Source organism: Phoenix dactylifera, chromosome 14, assembly GCF_009389715.1.
Source record: "Phoenix dactylifera cultivar Barhee BC4 chromosome 14, palm_55x_up_171113_PBpolish2nd_filt_p, whole genome shotgun sequence".
NCBI lineage: Eukaryota > Viridiplantae > Streptophyta > Magnoliopsida > Arecales > Arecaceae > Phoenix > Phoenix dactylifera.
In genome coordinates this window covers 169,855-197,309 of record NC_052405.1, presented here as the reverse complement: position 1 = coordinate 197,309, position 27,455 = coordinate 169,855, and the positions used below count along the sequence as shown (strand labels likewise).

General features: G+C 40.7%; 2 protein-coding genes across 2 annotated transcripts; both read right to left on the bottom strand.

Annotated features, from left to right (window-relative positions):
- Positions 1-3,187: 3,187 nt before the first annotated feature.
- LOC103701308 (ABC transporter G family member 25) lies at positions 3,188-7,876 on the bottom strand. Its single transcript, XM_017841369.3, has 4 exons — positions 7,626-7,876; positions 6,675-7,509; positions 5,015-5,155; positions 3,188-4,368 (listed from the first exon to the last, which is right to left on the bottom strand). Exons 1-4 carry the CDS (start codon positions 7,719-7,721, stop codon positions 3,515-3,517), a joined length of 1,926 nt encoding a protein of 641 aa, XP_017696858.1. The 5' UTR covers positions 7,722-7,876; the 3' UTR covers positions 3,188-3,514.
- Positions 7,877-26,073: 18,197 nt separating this feature from the next.
- On the bottom strand, positions 26,074-26,834 carry LOC103700598 (dirigent protein 22-like). Its single transcript, XM_008782515.3, has one exon. It carries the CDS (start codon positions 26,805-26,807, stop codon positions 26,235-26,237), a length of 573 nt encoding a protein of 190 aa, XP_008780737.2. The 5' UTR covers positions 26,808-26,834; the 3' UTR covers positions 26,074-26,234.
- Positions 26,835-27,455: the final 621 nt, after the last annotated feature.

The following is a 27,455-nucleotide window of genomic DNA, read 5'->3' as shown; positions in this document are numbered from 1 at the left end:
GATGGGCCTATTATCTCTTGCTAATGATGTTTTGTTTAGCGAATCATGTTATATAATTGAGGACATCTTTCTTATGTAGTTGATGTTGTTTGATTGCCGGCATCTTTATTTATTGTTGATGTTATGTGGTTGTGGGTACTTTCATCTTATGAGTGATATGATTATGTTTGTTGGATGATGATATCTTTACATTATATGGATGTTGATATTATGATTCAAGTAGAATGATGTCTTCAGCTTTGCCCTTGATTTTTTTTCTTTTTTAAGAAGAAATATTGACATGTTTTGACAGCCAACTTTGTGTACATAGCACCTACTTCCACTTTCTGCCGTCCGCTATTAAACCTCCGAACCGCTGCTCTGCCCACTATCTGCTTTTTAATACGCTAATTCTTGGCACAACCTGCATATTTTCGTTGAGATTGAGCCTTATTTACTGCATTTTTAGTTAAAGGAACTTGGCCTTCTAGATGAGTCATCAAATGTATGGTTATGTCAACGTCAGCAAAACCGACCCGAATTGGTCAGTTTCGCTCGTTTCGAACCGTACCGATGGCTCACCGGTACGGTTCGGGCTCAAAAAATGGGACACGTTCCTAGAGCTGGAGAAGGAGAAAGAAAGAGAGAGCAAGCAAAGGAGGAAGGAAGAGGGAGAGGGAGAGGATGCCGGCAGAGCCCGACGAAGGCCGCAAGGGGGCCGGCGCTGGGGAAGAAGGGCCGCTTAAGCGGCCGACCCCTAGGAGAGGTAAAACGAGAGAGAAAAAGAGAGAGCGGAGGAGGGAGGGAGGAACACCGGCAAAGGGTCAGCGAAAAATTTCGTGATTCATAAGTGAAGTCGGCATATCGATTGCCGACTTCACTTATGAAAGGGCAAATTTTTTAAGCGGTTGACCCCTGTTTTGAACGAAACAGGGGGTCGGCCACTTAAGCGGCCTTCTTCCTTGGCGTCGGCCTCTCGCGGCCTCCGCCGGCCCTCCTCTAGCATCCTCTCCCTCCCACCCCCGCTCTTTCTCTTTTTCTTTCTCATTTTGCCTCTCCCCCGTCTGTCCGCTGTGTCAGTACGAGCCGTGCCTAGCACGAACCATACCGAGCCGTTTCGCCGGAAAATCGATATGGGGTCTGGTACCGGTTTCTCCGACCTTGGATTATGTAGATAGTCAGAATTGGTCTTTATTCTATCGATCACACCCAAAAACCATAACTTGAACTGCTTGTTTGAGATTTGTAACAGTCTTATAGACAACTCCGATCTTATAAATTTGTGTATGGACCTATCCCTTATTTTAAGCATTTCTTTGAATTAATTGAGCATGGTGCTTTTGCAATTGACTACTTTAAATCGTGTTGATTGTTCTCACCTGTTTGGTGCTTCAGTTATTATCTTTTGCCTAAAAGTGCAACAATATGCCACATTATCTCACTCTCTTAAGCATCAGCCTATTATCCCAGTTATTCAATATTGCAGCTCTAATCAATCTTAAGTATGAACACTGTATTGTTCTATACTGATCTCCTTTCATCCAAAAGTCTGGTTGGCAGCTGAAACCAATGCCTAGGTGCATCACAGACTAAAACATATTTAACGCAAACCATTATTGATTGTATCAGAGTGAAATTGTCTATGCCATCTTGTTCAACTGTAGTTATACTCCCATAATAATTGTTTATGTAGCTACCAATGGAAGCCTGTTTCTCAGAAGTTCTCAAAAAGAGTAAAGCATATTGCATGAGTAGTACATTCTTGCATTTGGCTTTGCTCCGTAGGATGGTGGGGGATGTGGGCTGGGAGAAAGGTCCTTTACTGAAGAAAGATCTGGAGTAGAGGAGATTCTTTTAGTTTAACAAACTGCCAATTTTCTTTGTTAAATTTCCTTTATTCAAATTATCGATCTTGAGCATATGCATCTCTCTCTCTCTCTCTCTCTCTCTCTCTCTCTCTCGATTTTGTCAACATAACATGCTTCAGTTCTTCTTGCTTTCAAGTCCTGATTTTCCATGGATTTTGTCTTCAAATATGCTACTTTTCTGTTTTATTCTTGGATACTTCTTGTCCTCCTTCACTCTTTCATTAATTAATATGCACATTAAGAAACAGCAGCATACAGTTGCTGAGTTGTGCAATAATATACAACTTAGTGGTCAAAGAGGACAAAAATAAATTCATCATCAGCTTGCACTTTCATGTCAAGTTGCAATTTCTAACCAACAGATATTCTGGAATATATGTGGTTGTTGTATCACTATCCTTTTTTAAGATATAAATTGTGATGATTCATTCAAAAGAGTTCAGTGACTTTTTGACTTCATGCGCGTTATGTCTCCACTCTTTACAAATGTAACATGTATTATTCGTGCTCTTCAGTATTGTTGTGTCACTCATATGCTTATACGATCTAGTTGACATTTGATCATTGTTCTTTTTGTTTTTCCTATCATTATCGTGAGACCTTTAGCAAGAGAAACCAACACACAGGGTTTCAGTATCAGCAAATATATAAAAAAGAAGAAGATGATGGGGAGAAAAAAAAATAAAGATAATAATTGATAATAATTAAAGACAATAATCACTGAATCTGTTTGAAGATTTATAACTGTTATAGAAAGACAATATTCTGTATTCTTGTGGTCCTGATAAACTCATCCCTAATGAATGATAGTTTAGAATTTGACACCCTAAAAAGACATTAGATACCGCTGTAGCTTTCATTTGACCTTTTGTCCGTCATCTATGCATACATGTAAAAGTTATCCAAAGTTTGTTTTTTTTTGCAAGTTCAGACTAGGGAGAACAAAGATTAGCTATATGACAAGATGATTGCTTAGGATGGAAGTGGTAGTGAAAGTCTGCAACGTGGAAGTCACATGTTACATGAGTGGGAAAACTTTGACCAATATGGTTCAGTCACTGCCAAGAATCATCAATTCAATGAATCAGCATTCTGTCTGTTGTAGCAGTAATATAGCTCAATTTACCACATACCTTTGCTGCTTCAGAATGGAAACTTGAGAACAACCTATACCATGTCAACTGAATAACAATGAATCTACCTGCCCTCGGCATGTTGAGATATTAAGTTAAAAGAAAATCTAGCTCATCACAAATGGCCTTAAAGATTTATATGACTACCTACTGTTCTTAAAGATAGAAAGATGGATAAACAAATATTGTTTTCAATTTGAAACTTCACAAGTGAACAAATTATGATGATCATTCTTGTGACATCCAACGGAAGCATTCATGCTTGTTTCCTGACAGCAGGTTACCGCTGCACTCTCTAGTTACTGATACACTCTCTAGTTACTGATCTCCACATCAGGATCCCAAACATTCAAATGTACACTTGCTTGTTTTTTTTTTTTTTTTGCTACAGACACTTGCTTGTTTCAGTAGCCATCTTTTACATTCAAGTACACTGCTCTTTGTTCCCTCATTGTTGTGCAATCGACTGATACCCCAATATCCGCGTGCCCTTCGATATAGTATAGTTAAATTATGTTAATCCTGCAACTGTGTTCATGTTTTGATACGCCTGAGAGCAAGATATGCCAAAAACCTGTATCCCACAAACATAGCCACCAATGCCACAATGCACATCTCCGTACTGAGCTGCCCACCCAACTCCTGTTCCACTGCCTCCCTTCCATTCCTGTGATGAGACAAACCTAGAAATGTAGCCAATTCACTCTCTTTATATTGCAGGTTGATGAGCAGCCTGTAGCAGTAGAAGGTGAATGAGGTATACTTCATCCAGATCACACAGCTTGGCACATGTTGAACATAAAACCCCCCAGTGAGAAGGAATGCTAGCATGGTTACTGTGATCACAGTGGAAGCCTTCTTCGCATCCATGATGGCTGCACCGAGGGCAAGACCAAGACCTTGTGCCACCAGAACGTAGCCAAGCAACACAACCAGCGTAAGCATGAATGCTTCTGGCTCAGGCCTGAGCCCAGCCATCCAGTACAATATCAGAGCAAAGACGGTGGGGAGGATAAGCTCCATGGGGAGGTCACCAGCCATTCGAGCCATGAAATAGGAGGACAGAGTGTACATGCCTGAAGATCTCTCCTTGATGAAGATTGCGCGCTCCTGTGGGAAAGTGAAGACCGCATTGAAGGATGGAAAGACACCCCAGAAGATGGCGATGAAGAAGAGGAGGCCCAACCGATCCCGCACATCGTGAATATTGGAGTGCCACCACATGGACCCTGCTAGAATGGCTGCAGCCACGACTTGGAACACTCTCAGGGAGTTGAAGGTCTCATGCCTCCTTTCCTTGAGGCTTCTGCGAAGAAGGATGCTGAACTGGCTGAACCAGCTGATGCTCCGGCAATTTCTCTGCTCCCTCGTCATGCATCTTTCACTACCTGATTAAACAACAGGAGTTCAAAGAAAGTTGGTATATAATCTCTTTGACTTGTTGGTTGCTGTGCATGGTAGCGAGTCATACGGTTATCAAGGCTAAATGTCTTGTCTTTCATTCTCTTGATGCTATTAGTTCCATGTTTTTACGTATACAAAGATATAATGTATGTATATATGTGTCTGATTCATTTGATTATGATTTTGGCTATTTCTACTGGATGATTTTTTTTTTTGCTTGGTACAAAGACGACTCACACACAACGGATATGGGTGTAGCCCATACGATCTACTGGTTAATCTTTACTTCAGTATCAGTACCTCTGTTGGCTAGAGTTTTTCTTCCTTGCCCCCCTTCCTTTTAATTTTTTTCCGATCTCGGTGAAATAGTATATTTTAGGTCTCCTTAAACAGTCTCAGCAGTGCTATAGAAGGTTATCACACAAGCTTTATTTAGAGACCAACCCACTTGAATATAATAATAATAATAATAATAGTAATTTGATCCCTAGTAGAAACTAGCATATTCCATTAGCACACTAGTGTATTAATTATGCTGTCCTGATATGCTCTGCAATCTGCTACCAGGTGCATTTTATAAAAACTAATTTTTTTGTTTCTTTTAAGAGCAGTGTTTCTGTAGGTGGGTACCAGTCTGGGCGGCATCTCCAGCAACAGCAGCACTGATGCAGGCCTTCACCTTTGGAGCCATCACTCTGCTGTAGGAGGCGACAAGAGATTGTTTTACATTGGACTTTTCCGCTTCACCTTGATAGTCTATCTCAGCAACCCCTGCAATTAAATTAATACACCCACTCAGCACTAAACTCTTACATAAACAAGCACTAACAAGATTTATATCTCATTTGCTAGTGGTTAGCTTCATGGATCCTACGTCGATATCTTCTTTTTTTAATTATTATTTCATCCAACCTCATAGAGTGCCTGATGAATTTAAAAACTTGCCGTCGAACCATTTAACCCCAAGTTAAAGTGCTTCTCATAGAGAGTGCTCTCGAGGACAAGTTCCCACTAGCCGGAGCTAGAGGAGCTCCCACAACGACTTACCTCAGTTTAGGAAGGAATTCGTTTTTGACTCTTCCGGCAAACCAAAGAACATAAAGTGAGCAACGGATCATCGTCAGAATATGATGTCAATATCCACCTTTGCGAGGAGGACTAAAAAAAAAAAGAAGGCAGAGAGGAGAGCCTGGATGCTGTCACCAGGCGACCTAAAGTTCCAACACCGTTCCTTGTGGGTGCAAGGGATAGTGGAGAATATGGGTGGATAGATCTCCCGTGGAGATGGATTGATGGGCTCTCTCCCCGCATGATGCAGGGGAATAAAAGCAACACAGTGGAGGAACAGTAACTGAAGTGGAATTGGATATGTATATAATATTCAGCTGCAGAAAAGGTGCAAGAGGAGGGAGGGTCCCTTCACAGAAAAGCATGGCCGAAAAAAAAGAAGGAAAGTTAAGCGTCCAGCCCCCATCCACCGCAGGGCACCAGACACGTACCCCTCACCGAGAATCACCATTATTCCTTCCCACCACCCACGTTACGTGTCCCGTGGGTGATCATGGAGCATCCTGAGCTGATCCGAGAATAGGAAAGTGAAACGGGGAAATCTATGAGCTTCTCACTTCTGGATAGGTATGCAACCTTTCTCTTCCTGAAAAGAGTGGCTGTAGAACAGGGTGAGAGGGGACCCCAGGCCAAAACCGGGAGTGGAAGCAGGAAAGAATCCACAGAACCAATGAACGTTACCCCAGATTGAGACGAGGAACGATAACAAAAACATGTAACTATACTCGTAGATGGATAAAAAGAGTATAAAGTGAGAGGAATTTGATGCAACGATGAGGAATTCCGCAACCTCTACTTTCTAATACTTGCTTTATAAGTTCATACCGGACTCTCAGGCAAAAATAGAGATAAAGAGAAACGACGCCTACAGTCTTTTTCTTGGGATTCCCTACCTTGTCTTTTTCTCCTCCCTCCTCTTCTATAGGTACAGCTCTGTTCGGTGTGGCGAACTCGGATTCTAATAGAGAGAATGCGAATATGATCTTTTGGAACAGCAGAAGCAATGGAAAGTGGACAAAGAATGATAGATTTCTCTTGGATACGTCCTCCAAGAATGCAACAAAAAGCATATTTACGTCAACTTCGATAGATTTCCTTTCTATTTATTCTAATTTTTCAATATAATATTATACTTTGTTAGAATTTTTTTTTTTTTTTTTTTTTTTTTTTTTTGGAGGATTGAAACTTTGCCACGAGTTTTGGGAGCTCGGCTTGCACTTACCGTTAGCGAGGTCGAGCATGAAGTCGGCCGGGTTGACGTGGAACCGGGGAGCGAATCCGACCGAACCGAAGTAGTCCATGGCCTCCCTCCCTCGCCCAAAATACAAGCAATTCCCCTCGGAGAGCAAGAGAACCGAGTCGAACATCTGGTAGACCCGGCTCGACGGCTGGTGGACCGCGGTCACGATGGCCCGGCCCTTCCGGGCGAGCCCGGCCAGGGTGGCCACGAGCCGGTAGGCCGCGGTCGAGTCCAGACCGGACGTCGGCTCGTCGAGAACCAGGAGACTCGGGTTCACCAGCATCTCGTGGGCGATGCTGACCCGCTTCCTCTCGCCGCCGGAGATGCCCCTCACGAAGGCGTTCCCCACCACCGTGTCGGCGCACTTCCCCAGCCCGAGCTCCGCCACCACGGCCTCGGCCGCCGCCACCTTCTCCGCCGCAGCCACCGTCCGCGGCAGCCGGAGCATGGCGCAGAAAACCAACGTCTCCCTTACGGTCAGGTGAGGGTACAGCAGGTCGTCCTGGGCCACGAACCCGGTTCGCCGAAGAGCCGGTTTGGCGAGCCGGCGGCCGTTGGCGAGCACGACGCCAGAGTGCTTCCCCTGCAGCCGGCCGGCGATGACGCTTAGTAGAGTCGACTTCCCGCTCCCCGACGGACCGAGTACGGCGAGGATTTCGCCGGGGGAGACGACCCCGCTGATGCCATTCAGGATGGTTCTCTCTTCGGGAACCGCCACTGGTGGATTTGCGGCGCCGGCGTGGAATATCCGCTTGAATCCGCTCCCTCTGGCGGACGCCTTCGGGTCATGTTTGGTGCGGTACGTAATATCCATGAACTTGAAAACCATAACAAGCCAGTGTTATACAAAAAAAAGAAAAAAACACTTTCGAACATGAAGATAAAGAATAATGGCATGTCCCACTGAATTGTCATGAATGGGAGAAGCAGTACCTGGAGAGTGAGGGGATAGCAGGAGTTGGAGATGAACGAGTCCATAGATGGAGCGGACACTCCATTCTGGTCATGCTCCTCGCAGTTGGGAGGCATTTTGTAGCACTATATCGACTGCTTGTTGCTTTGAAGAGTTTGGCGAAAGCAAAGATAAAAAGGAGGATGGTAGAAACTAGTAGTAAGCTTAGGAGAGAGCGAGTGAGAGGCTATCCATGGAGACCAAGGGTCGGGGAGGGGGATGGGTATATAAGGAGTGCCGGGGGTGCAGCCCACGTCAAAGGGAAACGGTCACAGCGGAAGAGGGTACGTGGCAGGCTGTGGAGGGAATCTAGGAGGCCAGCTGGCCACCTTCACTAATTTGAGGGAAGGTTGTGGGAACATAATGAACTCAAGCCTCACTCAAGCCTCACTCGAGCCGCTTGGTTCCCTTCTCTAGTTCTCTGTCCATATGCGCCGCTTTATGGCCGAATTCTCTCTCTCTTTTATCTCTCGACATTGAAGAAAGGGAGAGTCAAAAGACAGGTGCAATGCATCAGGAGTTTGGGAGTGGTTTCGTTAGTCGTTTTGCTTAAATGGTTCCGGAGGGTGGAGGTGGAGCCAGGAGGGTCAACCAGTCAAAGGGCCGGGCCCTTGGTTTTTCGTCGTTGAACATCTTTGGACATGTCTGGATTTGGAGTGAGGGAGGAGGAAGGTGATGGTAGCCGTGGCTTGATATGTACATGTCGTGTATCCGATTCACAAAATTAAAGGTAAAATAAAGTAAGGGGAAAAGGTGCATGGTGGAAAGAGAGATGCTTGATAAACGCGGCTCTTTGCAAAAAGAGTGGCTTAGGTCGAGGGTGAGTTGTAGCGCCTAATGCAACAAGTTTAAGATGGTAGACTAATGGAACTCCTTTACTAGTTTGAGAATGGGGGGATCGGCCTTGTTGATAAAATGGGTCTATTCAACTTTAACTAGAGAGAAAATGGCAGATTGAATGTTGGTATCATCATTTTAATGAAAGCTACTAGACTTGTATATGCCATACAAGGAACTTTTTGTCATTAAAAGAATTCATCCTCTTTTCTTACAATACATGTTGCTTGAACTGGGTTTTAATTGGAATTTGATAGCATAAATTTGTATAGTATTGCTAGATTTTTTTTTCCCCTGACTTTACATTTATATTAGGTTTATCTCTTGCAATGTTTTTCCAGTATCTTCTACAAATTTAAATTTTGCCACTGCAGGAAATAGTTGAGAAAAAGCAACGTTGTGTGATGAATCTTTATTTTTTTTGAATAGAAAGGTGCTCCTGACCTTTGATATGTCAATGGAAGTCCATTCGGATAAAAGATGTAAGAAATTAAACTTGCAGGACATGAAGTAGATATGGAATAATGGACCAAAACTGATTTGATACCCCAAATAGAAGATTAGTTGTTTATATCAAAACTACATTCATGGTCAACGAAATTTCTTTTTAAAATGAACATAAAAAAATATTTAGCACATAATCAATTTTGACTATAGTCGAAAACTATGAAACATAGTAAAAGAAAATGCGAAGCAGGTGAGGGCAAGACCAATATAGGAAAAACGTACAATTTGATGCCTTGAATAAAAAAAATTTGGCTCCTCAAATGGCAAATATATATGCTTGATGAAAGATGTCTTTCTTAGTGAATTCAAAACTTTTTAACACATTCTACACACAAAAGTTGATGCATAGTAGGAAAGTTGGTGCAAGATCATGAGCTGCATGAATCTGATTTGGCACCTCAAAGTGAAGGTCTTGGTTGTTTAGCCAGAGAGCATGCATAAATTATGCATGGGAAGTCACTAGTCTTTTTCGCATAACAAACCGAAAGGTCATTTTTAATGCACTCAAAATTTAACATACATACCATGTTTGAGATAGGTTTCTTATTAATTATTATAATCTAGGTCCAGGTCTAGAAGCTTTGAACGCTCGACGTCGCTTAGCTTACATGATGCATGAGGGCCAGATGAAACGAACTCGGGAAGGTAAAAAAAGAAAGCAGCGGCAAGAAGAGACCACCTGGTGGGCCAAGTTTCGTGCAGGCTCGTGATAGCCCCACGTCGCCAAAGGCACTCTTCTAGCTTTCTTGGTGAGGTGGGGCCCGAGGTCCACTGCAAGCACAGTCCACCACGTGTCCCCTCGGTGACGGGGACGATGGCGTGAGCCATTAACGTGCCACCCACTTCCCAGAATATTAATAGGGACAGCAATAGCTAGAGAGAGAGAATAAAAATATTGTTCCTCGTATAGCTCTACTCTCTCCCTCTCTTTCTTTCTCTCGCCCCTGTTCCCCAGAGTAAGCAGCAAGGAATGGAATATAACTGTGGATGGGTTATTTTGGGCTGTGACATGCACATACTATGTTGATTCCTAGTGACAGCTCTCTCTCTCTAATGTCTCGTCGTATTCTACCTTTGGTGATATCAAACATTATCGTCACAGCTGAGGACTATTAAATGTGTTACTTGAACCAAAAATTCGTGGCGCGTTGCCAGTTCCAAACCCGGAAAAGGGGCATGGATTTCTGCTCAAAGTTGAAAGAGATGACAAGAGGTCATTGAAAACGATCTGACTTTGAATGAAAGCAATGTGGAAACGGTGTTGGTTCCCAAACTAGCTCCTAACGTTTCATGTAGGTGGAAGAAACTTGCATGAGTTTGTGCAGTTCTTGAGAGAGAGAGAGAGAGAGAGAGAGGGTGTCTGTGTTCATATCTACTTAATGATTTCTCTTGTGGAGGTACATGCATGGGATCCTGGAAGTCACCATGCACACATAGGGCAAGGAAGACTTCATGTAGGTAGTCTTGCATGTCACATAACGATATAGATGATTGAGGTGTAGGCTACTGCCTTTTATACAAAGCATGTACCAAAAGATCCCAGTTTCATTAAGTGGGTCTCTTATAACATGTATATATATATATATGTATGATAGTGTCAAAGATACACTAGGTGGTTGAGCACACGTTGATGTATGTTTTGCACCATGTTTGAAGTGTCGAATGAAAAGAAGGGGAAAAAAAAAATCTAGTGACGTGATCGGATGTTAAGTAAGAATTATTTCAACAACGCGGCAATGCCGTAGAAAAAAGTCGTATGGATGACGTGTAGTTCTTGTATTCCTTCATTTCCACTAGCACGCTAGCACCCTAATTGAAAGGATGGCACCAATCGACAATATGTCAAATTAGGAAAAGGAATTCCTCTTTTTTCCTAAAATAACCAGTTGTCAACAAACACTAAAAGCACTAGTCATGTAATCCATGCAATGATGCCAACACGCAATCGTGGATTAAGAGGATTATCTAAAGTTCGTTCCACATTATAAATTGCCTAATCCAATTTTGTTGCTAGGCACCTTTATGGGTTTCAAATATTTCGGCCAACTTATCAAATTTTACAATTTTATCTGTTGTGCTCTAGGTCGATAGATAGATTGCTATCTACATAACGTACAAACTTTTGTCTCAGTAATTACTTATACATTGATGATAACTTTATTTTTTTTTAAAAAAAAACTATACATTAAAAAAATAAAAAATATTTAATATGGTAGGCCCCATTTAGTCAGATAATTAACATTAATTATTGTGTTATGATGAATGTTGCCCTAAAATATGAAGTTCTGATAGTGATTTTCAACTAGCATTTTGGTTATTTTTATCTAATAATATAAACACAATTATCACACTACTACAATATTTTTTTTTAAAAAAAAAAAGTATGCCCAACACTCACATAAGTTTTGATTTTATTTAGTTAAGCAAAATTTGATGAATGGTATTGGAGACATCCCCATCAACTAGCTATGGTAGTAAGAGTTAGGTTGAAAAACTTTTGCGCGAAAGAGAGACTATGCGGTAACCATCACAAAAAAGCTTCAGCAATATTTTATTTTTAAATTTTAATTAAAGTAATCATAGCTTTCCACCCTTCCATTCTTATACTGTTTTCTAAAAATAAATTGGTGAAGACCCACCTTACTTTTGTTGAATAAACAATGCTAAGAATTTTTGTACTTCAAAAGTTTTGCTTGAGCCAAGAGTTTGTTCTAATCTGCAATTTTGCCATCCCAATAATTATAAAAATCCGGACTATATCTGCGAGTTGATCCTGCATCGCACTATGACACTGTAGCGGAGAAAGCAAGTAACCGGTCACGTGAAAGTAAAGGAATAAAGGGAAGTCGCACGTGCGGGTGAACGATATTTGATGACACATCAAGCATCTCACCCATTGGTGCACCCACTCACTGGCATGCTGGCCCCCAGATTTGGTTCTCGTAAATCATGGTGAGTGTGGGATAGGGCGTAGGTTAAAGTGAGTGCATTAAGTTCAACCTCAAGAGTAGTCATGAGCCAGAAGTGAGAGTCTTGGTGAGAAGGTTCACAGAAATTGTTGTCGCCTTGTTTTCATTAGAAGAGTGATTTAGGAAGTTGGTATCTTAATCTCCCTTAAAAATTGTCGCTCTCTTAAAGAAAGTTAGAAAGATATGTTTGTCGGGCTCCTGTAACCCTCCACGTGGCCAATTATGTCTTCTTTAGAAGGGCAGCGTGCAGAATTGAATTCCCTGAAATCCAGCTAGCATGTCTTTGTTGTCCGATTTTTCTTCTTCTTTTCCTTTTTTTTTCTAAAAAAATATACTAAGACCGTGTGTCTTTGCTTAAAGTACATACTAGATTACCTAATACCTACGTAGCACTCAAAATATGTCTCTGGTAAGTTAACTTCCTACACTTGTACCTTCTTAAATCCAATATTACATGATTATATTCATTGGATAATGTGAAAAACACCCACCTTTAGGCAACATCAGACCCTGGCCATCTTACTCTTGAAGTTGAACTTGCATAATAATGATGGAATGATCGATGTATACTATCGTAGGACAACCCTAAGGAGAGTAATATGTTGTTGGTTTATGACTTGATAGGATAGGTTCGCAGTTTGTCTTGACGACCTTGTTTTCGTAGATAAGAATGATTTGGAATTGGTAATCTCACTTTAACTTGTCGCTTTCTTAAAGAAAGTGCGAAATTGAATTTTCTGAAATCCAGCTAGTATGTCTTTGTTCTCTGATTTTTTTTTCTTTTGTTTTTGTTTTTTTTTTGGTGAAAAAAATATACTAAGACTACATACTAGATTACCTAATATAGCACTCAAAATATGTCTCTCCTAAATTAACTTCCTGCAGGTGTACCTTAATAAATCCAACAATGCATGAGTATATTCAATGGACAATGCAAAACATGCACCTACCTTTAGGCAACACCAGACCCTCGCCATCTCACTCTTGAAGTTGGGCTTGTAAAAAAAATGATGGAATGCAATGTTTGATGTCATAAGAAGTGGATATACTCATGCATGCATTAGATGACATTGCAGAAATTAAGGGTGGAATGTCCAAATCGATCGAACCTTACAAAGTTCTTCTAAATAAAATCATGTCTGACCACACAAGTCTCTCACAATCCTGTACCAACCGTCATTCTCCATGATAAAGGTGAACTTCCATTGGTCGACAGGCAATCAACCAAGTTAAATTAACCTCGCCGCCCCCGAAAGATGCGTAGATTTCCACCAGAAATCTATCTGGCACGTAAACATCCTCCTCCAGTTCCTAGCTTTTCCCTTTTGTTTATTTTCCCTTATTTCTCTCTTGTGCGACTTAATCCCAACTCCGTTGAAATTGTGACAGATCCCACTAATAGCACTACATGGTACACGTAGAAGCATGCGAGCAATCCGTATTGAGATCACCAATTGCCATTTGAAGAAGTGCACAATGTGGCCAGTGCTATCCATACAACTAGATCGAGCACCTAGGCCACATATGTAAGAGTGTTGGATCCTGCTTTCATAAAGATGTCACAAGGTTGGTCCAATCCCCTTTCGAAAGCAAATGTCCGGCTTGGCTTCTTTTCAACGAAGAGACATGGAAAAAAGACCAACCTATGAGACATTCTTTTCGTCTCCTCCATGAGTCATGGCTTACGGCCACAACGAGAAAAAATATCGAGAATGTGGGACGCTTGGCAAGCTAAACGTAGGACACATGTCAAGCCAATGTCAAAAGTTGGAAATTGAAAGGGAGGTCTCGATCTCAACTCGTTATCACGTCTCCATCATCGATCTCCTCGCATTCATTGTAGAGTTTCCTGCACAAGAGAATTAAGGGACTCATAGGCTTGATGGTGTCCATGCGCGTTGGATGGCTAAGACGGTCTCAACGTCATAGATTCATTCTCTAGCTACACTCTAGTTCATCGTACATATATAGTAGTATTAAGTTTTTCCAATTCTAATAGATTTCTCCATGGTTATGGAATTAATTAAGCAATGGTCTCGTGATCACTAGAACTATCTCGTTATCCATTTGCGAAGCCCTGCATGCATATTGGTGATGCGTTCGATAGAAAAGCTAAACATGAGATGATGAAGAGTGGGCACGTAAAGCATATATTTGTCGACTTGAGGAATCTGATATTCTACGTACGCCAGAGAACTAAAGCCTCCCTTTGTTTTATGGTGAGGAATATTGACGAGGACTATCAATTTGGGAGTTATTTTTTATTTTGTTTCCGTCTCTCACATTCTGAAGATACTCTGGCATATATATATATATATATATATATATATATATATATATATATATATATATATATATATATATATATACATATGGATAGATAGATAGATAGATAGATGGATAGATAGATGGATAGATTTTTAATTTTCTATTCTCTATTTGTATAGAAAATGTATTGTGATGCCTTTGAAAGTGTCACAACTTCTTCCACATTTTGATCTCTCGAGAGTTTCTACCAATGCACCAGTTTGGTGACGCTGTCGTCTTGGATCTTAGGATAGAGGATAAAAAGAGATTGTTAATTGTTAAGGAGAAAGTGCATTGCTAAAATGACCTTTGCCTTTTCAGTGTGTAGTGGGAGTTTTTGATCTCTTTAAGCTAGCATATTTTACAGCTTCCAAAGGGGTCATCATGGTGCGAGCATTATCAGTTGTGCCTCCACCATTACAAGTATAGTTCATGAGTGGGGCTACACTCGAATTACTTTTTGCTAGTGGATAAGTAAAATGGGAGTACCTCCCCTCCAATATCCAAGCTATGGAGAACAAAAAATGTGCTGCAAGATCTCCCCATTCCATATGAAATCCTCCTCGTGGGGGTGACGTGCTTAAATAAAAAGCCTACTCAAAAGCAAAAGAGTGGCCATTCAAACAAAGCTAAGGAATCCAAGGAAGAAGATTGGGACAAGTGTTGGCCTATTGGCTCAATTCACTCATTTAAAGGTGTGCATTGCTTGATGAGCTCCAAAGCACGCCGGGAGGTGGCTGTAGGGCTCGAGGTAATGGATGCTGCATCTGATCGGACCTAAACGAACCTCAAAGGGAGCAGTCGACAACATGCGACACTCGACTGCACCGGAAACCCTCGGCATGTCCTCTCCGGTGAGCCCATGCGCGTGTCATGCTTGCTCCATGGCGATTCAATCGACCGGGATCCAACTCATGCACTAGACCCACTCATGTTGAAGTGCAATAGTAGACATGACCCGATTAGTTGTTTCTCTATTGAGAACCCAAGTTTGAATTGAAATCCCCTCTTGTCTATGTCTTTTTGGGGCTGAAGGAGCCCTTATTGACCTTGCCACCTCGTCCATGCTCGTTATTAGTGGGCGGAAAGAGGTGGCATATGCCTAAATTATGTTCCATGAACAAAGTGAGTGGGCTTCTGGCCACTTAGCTATCAATATGTGACCACTTTGACAGCTTGCAGCTCAAACTAGTACATCAACTCAAGACAAGATGACTTCAGAGTTGGAAAGTGTATTATTGTAGTTTGTTGTGGGATTCGGAGTTTCAGCATCCTAACCATTTCCTTCCATGGCGGAGCAATGGTGGGAGTATCTTTCGTGTGGCTTCAACAATTTGGACAAATTAATGGTTTCTTGTCAGCATGGAGAGCACTTGCCTGTCCCGGCCCTTATATGCTTCAATATTTATCTTTGAAGGGACTTCAAAAGTTCGAGTTTTTGTTAGCAAGGTTGTCTAAGTTCTTACTCTTTGGTTGTAAAGTCCAATTTCAACATGTAATCAGTGTTCCCTTGGAAAAAAGATTAAAATCGATGAAATTTCATCTCGGTCCATGGTAGATTTTCGAATATCCATATTGTTGACCACCGTAAAAAGATAGACTAAGAGTTCAAAGTGCTACCATTCTATTAGTTAAGCTAACCTTTATGAAAGATTCTTTTTTTTTTCAAATAACATTTCGAAAAAAAAGGCACCTCTTAGACTTAAGCCCTGTTTGGGGAAGCTGTTGGCAGTAGAGCTTTTGAAAGTAGAGTTGTTAGAAGTAGAGCTTTCTGAAGTAAAGCTTTTATAAAAAGCTGTTTACTGTTTTCTAACTATATTTCTAAAATGCTGTGGCACTTTAACAAGTGTTTAGTTAACAAACTGAAAAAGTATTTTTGTATAATAAAATTACTATAAAGGATATTGTATAGTATTATACAACAGAGCATAATAAAATATAATATATATTAATATATAAATATATAATACAATATAATATTACTGTAATGTAATATAATATTATTATAATATAGTAATATAACATTGTATACTATAGCTTAATAATTTAATATAATATTAAATTATGTAACATAACATATCAATGTATTATGATATAATGTAATATAAAATTATATTTATAGTATAATACAATAATAAAAGTATAAAATATTGTAATTATTAGCGTAAATTAATTTTTCATAATATAACATAATATTAAATTATTTAACATAACATATTAATGTATTATGATATAATGTAATATAATATTATATTTATAGTATAGCACAATAATAAAAGTATAAAATATTATAATTATTAGTGTAAATTAATTTTTTATCCTTCTGATAACCATTTATCTCTCTAACAAATTGTATAGCTAGGTGATAAAATTGATTAAATAATTACTAAATTCTCAGATGAGAATCACACAGATGAGAAATTGTTTAGCATGTTCTATGTACATAGTTTAATAAGGCTTGGAATACACTTCATATAGCCTGGCACAAAGTTAAGTCTTTCTGGCATACAATTTAGTTTTCCTAGCACACAGTTACGTAAGCTTGGGACACAGTTAAATAAGAATTAAACATAGTTAATCTAGCCTGGTACATAAATAATATATCTTGGCACACAGTTGATCAAGGCTTGCACACAGTTAATATCCTACCTAAACTTTATCTAGTTCATACTTTTTTATATTGTTGATGTAGTAGTAATAAAAATACAAAAAACAACATTCATGTTTGCTCAAATACAAAATAAAACAACCAGCTCCTCAACAATTTCATAAAGAAAAGAAGTCAGCAAACTATAAGTTGAGAAGCAATATGATCATGCTGAATATCCATCTCACGGTTACCCAATATTTGACTTTGCTCTGCACTCAGTTCTTCCTGCGGTTCATTAATCTCTAAACAATCAAAAGGGAGTAGATCCTCATTATCATCATAAGGCTGAAACACCAAATATTTGATTGTATGATTTCTAATAAAATTATGAATGGCTATGGAAGCCACAATTTGGACTTGTTTATGATAAAAAAAAAGTTGGGCATGGTACTCAACATTCTCCATCTACTTTTCCAGCATCTGAATGTCCTCTCAATAGTACATCTCAAGGACGAATGTGCATGATTAAAGATTTCATGCATACCCCTTGGTTGACTTCCACATTGAAAATCTGGTAAATGATACCTCTCCCCTTTGTAAGGCCTCATACATCCCGCCATATAAGACCACAAACATCTCTCGATGTTCTCTTTTAAGAAGCACCTCAGCACCAATCAAAAGCAGTTCATGTTGTGCTACCATCTCAAGCATCGCATGCACTACGCCCATCACCTCATCAATACTATATTTAGGTTTATCAATCATCTTGGATGGCACTGTATTTCTCTTCTCCCTTGCATCAATAAGACGACTCAATTGCTGAGATAGTTGTGCAACACCCCCAACCTTCTTGCATTTCTTATCATGCAAAGTAGAGCTAACTCTCTTCTTTCATCTCTCCTGGATAGCATCAAATGCAAGGGTAGGGTTAACATTAAAATTATCAGTGGGAACATCATCAATTTCACATGCAATCATATGAGGGTCCTCATTTGAGTCACCTAAGCCATCAAATGTATCATTATTAACCGCATCTAACCTCTCATACACTCCAATTGTGTCCTCAACATCCTTCTGCACCGGTAAAGCTGGTTCCCAGGCCCCCTCCCTAGTGGCACTAGTATCTCTAAATAATCTATCCAATTTTATGGCATGTTGCAGACCACGTTCTCGAAACTTAGCTGCATCAAGAATCTCCTGCAAGTTAACAATATATAGTGGTCAATAGTAGTTTATAAGTTAGTATAAAAAACCTTACAAACATCAAACTAGTGGCACATATACCTGTAAATTTTTTTCCCACCTTGCATCCGGTGCATCTATTGTTTTTCTAACAAGATCCCATCCAAGCCCTGTTTTCTTTCCCACCAATTTCATCCAAATGCTCCAATTTGCTTTCAGGTTATCCTACTTATTTTTAAAATTTTTGTAGTCATATTAATTTTCAGTCTTCTCATTGAATTTTTTAATTATATTGGCCTACCCTACCCTATTAAAATGTGTTTCTGGGCGATTACCAGCTTCAACTTCACCAATACATATTTCGATAAACTCCTCCATCAATTTGTCATTCTAAATGGCCTTCCTCTTCTTCTCATCTTGGGTTGATGGACCAACAAGAGTATGTTGGCTCTTCTTAGATATTTGTTTTTCTTGCAATGCAACAACAAAAACATGAAGCATTTTGTCAATCATAAGTCATGATTTCATCCATAATCATAAAGCACAAGCATATCTAAATATGTATAATTTATATACATATAGATTACATGCATATATAACTTATTTTATCGTTTTCATTTGAACTCTTTTTTAATATATGGACCCCTAGAATCCTGTATATTCATATATTAGTTATATTACTCCTCGTGGGTGAACCAAAAATCTACACCTATAAATAAAATGCTATTAGCCTCAAATGACACATATGCAAATATATAAGCTTGTAGGGGCCGCGGTTGGAACATCTTCTTAAATGATAGTGTTCTGCATAAGCATTTCGTTGTTTAGAAAATAAATAAAAAAGCATGGAAAAGAAAATATGGTATCTTTAAATATATGGAGGGCTTACATGCATCACGAATGCAATTAATGAATTTTGACCATTCAGGCGCAGTTACAAGGGAATGCAAAAAATCTTTTATAAAAATATAAAATAAATAAGTACTTTTTGGTCCTCCAAAAGCTCCTCCAAACGAGGCCTTAATCAAGCAAACATAAAAAACAAGAACACCGTGCTTAAAGTTGATAATATTTCAAGGGTTTCTTCAAGAAGTGATATAGGAGGATGCCTATTATAATCCAATTACATATTACGTCAAAAATAATCCAGTTACATATGATTGCTTTGTTGACTATCGACCAAAAAAATTCAAATGTCGTTAGATAATTGATATAACATGCTAAACTAAGCTAAACAAATAGGATCTTTAGATAAGGTGCAAATTTGGATCCTAGCGATGGACAACCAACATGCTGATAAAAAGAATAAAGGTTTTGGCTCATCCGCTCATGGATCATATACAGACGTACGATTCCTTTTGTTCTTCTTTCCTTTTTCTTTTTCTTTTTTTTTCTTTTTGTTTTTCGGCAAAGAAAGCATGGGTCATATGCAAACTATGATCCTTTACAGACAAGACTTGCATGACCAGCTTTGAAGATGCTAGAATAATGCTTGATATACGTGTCAGTCGAATCATTGATTGGTGGATGACCCCCCCTTCCATTATTTACTTTAAGATTTGATTAAGACCGGCCTAAAGCGATCCCTCTTGGAATAATTAAGTTGTTTGACATGTTGGATACTGGAGCTCGATCCATTAATTCCTTGATGGCATCTGGCCTCTTTTTTCAGCATTATTTGAGCAGAAAGTATAAAGCAGCCATGCTGCTTCCATGTCCATAACCTCCGGAGTCGAGTTGGCACCAGCATTGGTGGCGTTGCCTTTTATTATTATTTGAATGATTTGAAAACTACATGAGGGATTGATTGGTTAGTAAATATGGGTCCCACGAACAAAATTCTTCAAAAAAAAAAACAAAAAACAATTTCACATTTGACATGCATGAAACCTTTCTAATGCTCCTAATCCATCTTGCATCCATTATGGTACCAATGTAGAACGATGCATCCTGCAAACCCTCCTTTTTTTGTGTGTGTGTGAGATCTATGTGTTATATTTAGTGCAGGGTTGAATTGTTGGAGTACCATATGAACCCCACTGGAAGTGCTTGCAGTACTCCCATCTTTCCTGAAACTTAGGGCTTTATCAACCCTAGACACCATTGAATGACCACCAAAATAAATGAGACAGTTGAGATCTTCCCAACCTCACCTGTACTCTTGAGTTGTAAGACCCAAGTGGAACCAATGCCTAACCAAATATATTGCTACTGACCAGGTGATGTCGATCTATGCGGTGGGTGGGACTCATCATGGTGCCGTGGACACTCCTCACTCAAACAAGGGGAGTCAGCCCTAGCTCGTAACCAAGTCTCTTTACCGCCCAAACCTGTGCATCCACTCAAAGACAGAAGACATTCACCTTTGCGAGAAAAGCTCGGCAGGCAAGCATGGGCCTCCCAGAAGTCTCCATGTCCTTTAGCCGGGTGCTGTCGAAGCATGAAATGTGCCGCGCGCACTCCGAGTAATGCTCCAATGGCTCCATGGCAGGTGCATTATGTTGGAACAAAAATCACCTGGGGCTGGCACTATAGAATATGATCATGTAGGGTGGAATTTTTATTTAGGGACGTTTCTTCTAACACCTATCTTAAAGAAGAAATCTAAAAGCCAAATAGGAATAGAATGATAGAGGGAAAAATGGATCATCCAGCCCACAACTAAAAGGCCGCCCAGTTTCGGCCCAATAAACGCCAACGACAATTAGCTAAATCTTCGCTTCGGCCCAAGGTCAGCTCGTCTTCGGGACCCCATCGAAGGCTCCACTAACTTCGGATATTTGCTGACTCCCCCGACCAAGCTCGGGGCACTCCACCGAGCACGTCTCGAAATCCGGAAAGCCAAGTTACTTCCAACACCCGCCAAGCCAATCTCGTCAAATGTATGACGCGACTACTTAACGAGCTCAGCCTCGGCAACGACCGCACCCATGTGCGGGCCTACGCCCACCTACGTGGTCGTACTTCACCACACTACCATGTCATGTCTCCATAACCGGCCAACAGCAGTCAGACGGCACCTTGACTACTCCGGCCATACCCTGCCGTGATTATCAACACCCTATCGTTCTCAAGAACGGGCTGTACCGCATGTCACCAGCCAGCCTGAACTGCGTGCCATCCGGCTCAGAGCCACACCCTCTCATGATGAGGGCTGACAGTACCTTCGCCACCTGGGCCACTCCACCGAGGCTATAAATAGTATGGTCAGGTAATTTCTAAGGAACTCTTGGCTGGACCAAATTTATCCCTCTAACTTGATCGTCGGAGGGCCCTCACCGGAAACACCAGTGAGGCTTTGTGCAAGTCCGCGGCCACCGTGCAGGAGATAGCTCCCGTCTTCCCCTTCCAAGCACCGGCGGCTCCCTCGGCTCCACCGGCGTGGTCACCCTCGGGCCAAATTTAAACCACAACAGGACTTTTACTAATGGAGTTCGTCGTTTTTGTAACTGTAAAAAAAAATTAAAACATGAAATTACATGCGCCAAGAAAAATTATCCATGGAGAAAAATCGTCCACACCTTTTTTCTTCGTCGTCCAGCCTCTCTATCTATCTTCTTTTTTATTGAGCCATCTATCCCATATGCGAGGTCTTCCTTCTTCTTCTGAATTAACACCTAAAAGTTCATGAAATCTAAGGAACGATATTTTTATAATTTATTATATTAGACAAAGCTAGAAAAATGTGTATCAGTATTGATGATCATTATGTTCTGAAAATTGTGTATCAGTTTATCTAAAGGTGTGTATTGGATCACTGCTAGGTATGTATCAAATAAGATTGCAGTATATATCAAAAAATCAATGAATATGTATTGATGAGTATGATGTCCTGAAAACTGTGTATTAATTTATTTGGAGGTATGTATTTGGTTGCTAGATAGTTAATTTGCTAAATGTGTATCATCTGACTATATACTGTGTACCGATGAATACCATGTTTAGAAACCGTATATCGATTTATATACATGTATGTATTAGCTTGCTAAATAACTAATTTATTTGGTATGTACTATTTAACCATTTAGTATATACCGTGATTTTTTTTTTCTTTGGTTTTTTAATCACGGGACTAACGACTCCATTGGTAGAAAAATCTATGACTTTTGGATTTTTTTTTCAACATGAGCATTATAAAAAATGTGGTAAAATAAAAAGCGTGCTTTATATTTTTTTTTCCTCTGATGCCCGCCTATATGATTTTTGCTTCATTGTGCTGCGAATGAGTTGGGAAGTCCCTGTCGTGGCCTGCCACCGGCATTCGGTGATGGGTCTTGGATACAAAATTATCTTTAGTGAGATGGGCGGTGCGCCTTTAGGATGAATTCAGTTTCTGATATATATATATATGGTAAGAGCTTATCAATAGTCAGCAGATGAACTCATATTAGCTGTCTTATCCTCCAGTGGGAGAGCTGACAATTAATGGCTCGGTTGGGACATAGCAAATCCAAGATTAAATAAGCTGGCATGGACTTCATGTGATCTAGCGGCAGCATGACTTCATATTAAGCTGGGTTTGTCGGAATATGTTATAAAAAAAAAAAAAGTAATTCTTCTGGTGCACTCCAATTAATACCGATCGATCAGCCCTCTCAATGCATGATATCTGTGATGCAATGCATTCGTTTTTTTCTTTTGTTCTTTTTGATAGGATTGCATGGCATTCTTGCAGTTTGCATGCCGAAGAAGGTTGGTACGTATTACTTAAGCTGTCAACTTGGTCCTGCCTTGGCATCGTATATATGCGATGGCATGAAATTTTAATCTCCCGTTGCTTTGTGCGAGGCTCACAAATAGGAAAGAATATTTGCGGGCCAGGCGGAGATCAGCCGTGCAGTGGAAGCAAAAGCGTGCATTCCGGGCGTGAGTGCAGTATGATCACTTTTTTTTATCGGCGACCAACACTGGATCTTGAAAGCCATTAAGTATATTGGAGGTGGGGCTTCAATGGACATCTTGTTTCTGTTGTGCATGTGACCTAAACCTCTTTCCACAGAACAGTGCATCAATTATTTGGTGAACATTGCAAGTCTGCATGCCTCTGCACCATGCATGTGCCATTCGACCAATGGGTGCATCCCTATGTGCATAGGCATGTGAAACTGAACATCTCATGTTCGTGCACACATGTCAAACAACCATTGGTCACATGATTTTAGAGAATATATATATATATATATATTGTCCAATATCTTCTTTTTTCTCTCCTTCTTTTGAAGACAGGATTGCACCAGTACAAGTGAGCAACTGGAATGTCGGATGATCATAGATTCTTGATCGAAGCCATCCATTGCTCTCATGTATATGTCCGGCATTAGGATGCTTGAAATGTAGCTGTTCAGCACTTGTCCTTCTGTTTCAAGTGTTGTTGTACTTGGAATGCACATGGCAAGCAGAAGTAAAGAATGCTTGTGGAAGCTTCTTGATGGTTGGATGAGTGTAAAGATGATCATGAAAATGACGAATACGATGCCTTTTCTTTTTTTCTTCTTTTATTTTCATAATATGAGTCGGTGCCTCACACTAGTCGAGAATGAGTCCACCCCTAGTAATCTGAAATAAGTATCTTCCGTAGAGCAGGTGGACCACCTTAATACTCTCCTAAAAGAAGCCCACCGAGTGGTGCGCAGCATAGGACACAATCCAGTCGACAGCCCTGTTCGCCTTTCGGAAGATGTGTGTGGCTCTGAAGGCAATAAGTTCCCTCGAAATCCCACGCATATCCTGAAGCAACATGTGTAATCTTTCATTGATGTACCTTTCTTGTATCCAGCCAATCATTGTAGCTGAGTCGCCCTCCAAGTGAATGCAGTCTACTTCCACCGCATGCCTAGCAAAGGTAAAACTCTGCCAAGCTGCTCTCAACTCTACTTCGAGGACGACGCCTCTTCGGCATATGCATATTACACAGAATAAAAGGATTTTATGAGATCAATGGGCATTGATAAACTAGCTCAAGCTTCATATTTGGTGGATCTTGTTATTTTACTTTGGGCTACAGTTCTCTAAATCCGAAATAGGCCTGGGCTGGGCTTAGGCCTTTGGTCTTGGACTATGCTCAACTTTGAAAAGCCATTTACAGGCATGCTACGTGGCAGTGAAGTCCAAAACAGTTTTCCTATATCATTCATTATTCATGTGAACGTTCATGCCATTCATTTATTTTTCTTTTCTCCTCCAAAAAAAAATTCAGCTTTTTTTTTTTTTTTGATTTTAGTAGGAGGCTCGTGTGAGGCATTTTGATGGACTTTCATTATCACCAGATTCTTCTTTTCAGAGTAATAAAGCTCTAGAGTTACTTCTTTCTAATCAATTTGCTATCGCATTTGTTAAATATAAGATGATAAAAAGATACAAGGTTCTATCCTCCTTGGTTGCTCATGACTCGGTAAGTTACAAGGCCTGAACTTATACGTCATTTATGCGTGTCAGTGGATCCATTCTCTGGCCCATGCAGTGAGCATTGGAGCCGAGCCCCATTCGTCTGCATATAAACAGATAACTTACTACTGAAATAAACTCAATTGCGAGACTTGATTAGAAACTATGAAAGATGAAGCAAAAGGCAACAAATTCTATCCATAACAGAAGCAACAAATTAATAGAACTGCAACATCATCAAGAGCAACAGCGACCATAGTTATGAGACTTAACAACAGCATACTCCCTTGCATTGATTATAGGACCTTGTTGATGCCATGCTGATGAAAGATATTTGTTCGCACCAATCCTTTTTTTTGTTTGTGTTTGTGTGTGTGATAGAGTAATTCTAGGTGGTCCACTTAATAGTACAAGCCATATCAAGCAGTTGTTTTGCCGTTCCTTTTTCATCAACAAGAAATCAACCGAGTTCAAAAAATAATGTTCAATTATATCTGTTGTAGGGACAAGCTAATGTTATGCTAATAGAAGATTCATATCAGAATTATCGGCCCATTATAAGACATGCAAGGTAAAGTGGATTACGGAATATTTTTCTAGGAATAAAGTGGTGCAACTTCCACATGTAATCTACTTAAATTATATCATCTGAGATGGCTATTGTCTCATATCTTTTTCATCAGAACGATATGAATTGCATTCTTATCATCAGGCTTGAGATGGAAATGAAGCGATTGGACAATTGATGTGGAAGAGCCAGAGGAGGTTACAAATCATATCCTTTTTCACTGCAGGTTTATTAAGAAGATTTGCACTAAAATCAAAAGGAGACAGAAAAACCTAACGACATGTAGATCTACTATACTATCTGTTATGGACCAAGCTGACGAAAAGAACGCTAATATAAAGCTTGGGAGTGAATGGAACAATGTAAATTTAGCAACTTGCTGGTGTATAGAAAGAAAGAAACCATTATTTTTTTCTTAAAAGGGTAGGCTACTGCTTTTCATAAAATCCCTTGGTTATTTGTTAATAGAGTTTGTTTCTGGTTCAGATAAAGAGACCTTCGTAATGTGAAAGTGTTCAGAGATAACCAATTAAAAATAAATAAATAGATGAGAGCTTTGTGGAAGAATCTTGAGCAATCTATTTGTTAGGATCCATGAGAGCGTATGCTTAGTCTCACATCGATTATTCGCTGAATAGATCTTGAATACTTATATAGGATTAAAAAAATATAATTTTTTTTAAAAAAATATTTTTTTTAAGAGAATCAAACGAGTTTGTTGTTATAGCACTTTTTGAGAGAGGGAGAGACGCAGCCACATCTAACAATGCTGGTTCTGCAAACGAACGGCAGTGATCGCTCACTGCTTTGCCTGTGCATTGCGGACCCCACCTCAAAATTTCATGCTGACGTAATTCAGATATTCTGTTAGAAATTAAGGGCCCCTCTTGGATCACGCGCCTTAGCACGTGGTTCCGTGGGCCACGGGTTGCAGACTTGGACAGCATGCGGACTCGGCAGAGTCGTCCCCCCAGGGGACAAGTGGGTCGCACGCAGACACCGACACTTCATCTTTTTATTTTGTTTTAACACTGCTCGTCGACAACCCATCCATCCAAAAAAGTTCCAATGCCATGATAGGAATCTAACTAAAGAGACAGCGAACAAGTTCCTCCATATTAATCAAAAAGAAAAAGTATCAATCAAAGACACCCAATCTGCTTAGAAATCAAAACTAGAAACGAATGAAAAAAAAAAAAGCCTGCAGGTAAGTACTGGTAGTTCAATCTAGGTTTCAACTACAAGTTCAGTAGTGCATCGCATAAACGCTGTACTCAACGACGGCATCCCCAGATTTCATATCAAGCCAGTGGGTCTGGGCCTGAGCAAAGCCCCGGGCGAAGCGGAAGAGCCCGCTCCCACCGACGACCGGCATCTCCCGTACCTGGTGGAACGGTGGATTCCGGCCCAGCACGGTGAGCACGCTGCCGTTGTACTTCCCCTCCGTGAACACCAAGTTCATCGCCATGAGGAAGCCCAGCTCCTGCTGGGACGCGGATGCATACATCCCCTGGGCCCGGCCTACGGGCCTCGATGTCGGCTCTGGGCCCAACGTCAGCAAATCGTCCATCATGGTGATCATGCCGAAGGCCGACGGGGAATCAGTCACCGGATCGGTGACGCGCACCGCCGTCGCGTTGCGGCCGCTCACCACGTCATGGAAGTAGAAGTGGAGATGGCTCACCTTCTGCTTCAGCTTCATATGGGCCCGTTTGGCGAATTGGGCCTCGGTCTTTGCATCGGGGAGGCCACAGATGGGGATGAAGAGGGAAGGGAGGAGGAGCAGAAGAAGAGAGGAAATGGCTGCAGCGGTAGCCATTTTTTTTTGTGGTCTGTGGTAGGGATGGAACTAAGGCTACGGTGGAGCTATTTTTATAGAGGGAGCAAGTGGTGGCCAAGAAAAGTACCAAGTGCAATAATGTTGGCACGAGAAGAGTACGTGGCACAAACTGATTGGTTGGTTCTTTGGTGGTTCATAGCCAAGGGGTCGATGGGGTAGATCACATTTAGGTGGGGTTAGCTTCGGGGCGGCAGGGCGCCAAATTCCGCATGATGGCAAGAAGTTGATTGACTGTGCAGGTCTATAACTTGTCGGTGACGACGGGCTAAAAGGACCGAGCAGCAAATCCACAGCAGGACAGACAACAGCCAAGTCAGCAACTAAAGGATGGGAGGAAACTGGGGCCCACCTTATGTAGGCCAGTGTGACAGGGCTGGATTCGCTGGAACTTAACTGGGTCGTGGTCTAGATCAACGTTGGGTGAGTTGGCACTTGGAAAAAACCTGGGCCTTCAATTTGTTCAGTTCAAAGGTCTCCGAGACTATGGAACGGGGACAAATTGCCACGCTTCATGTGGCAGAAGAAATCCATGGCGTGGACTTGACATTATGTCGATGCTATGGTGGTTAAAGTTCCAATGACTTCGCTTAGCTTCCACGCTTTAAGGTCTCTCATGTAGGGAATTCT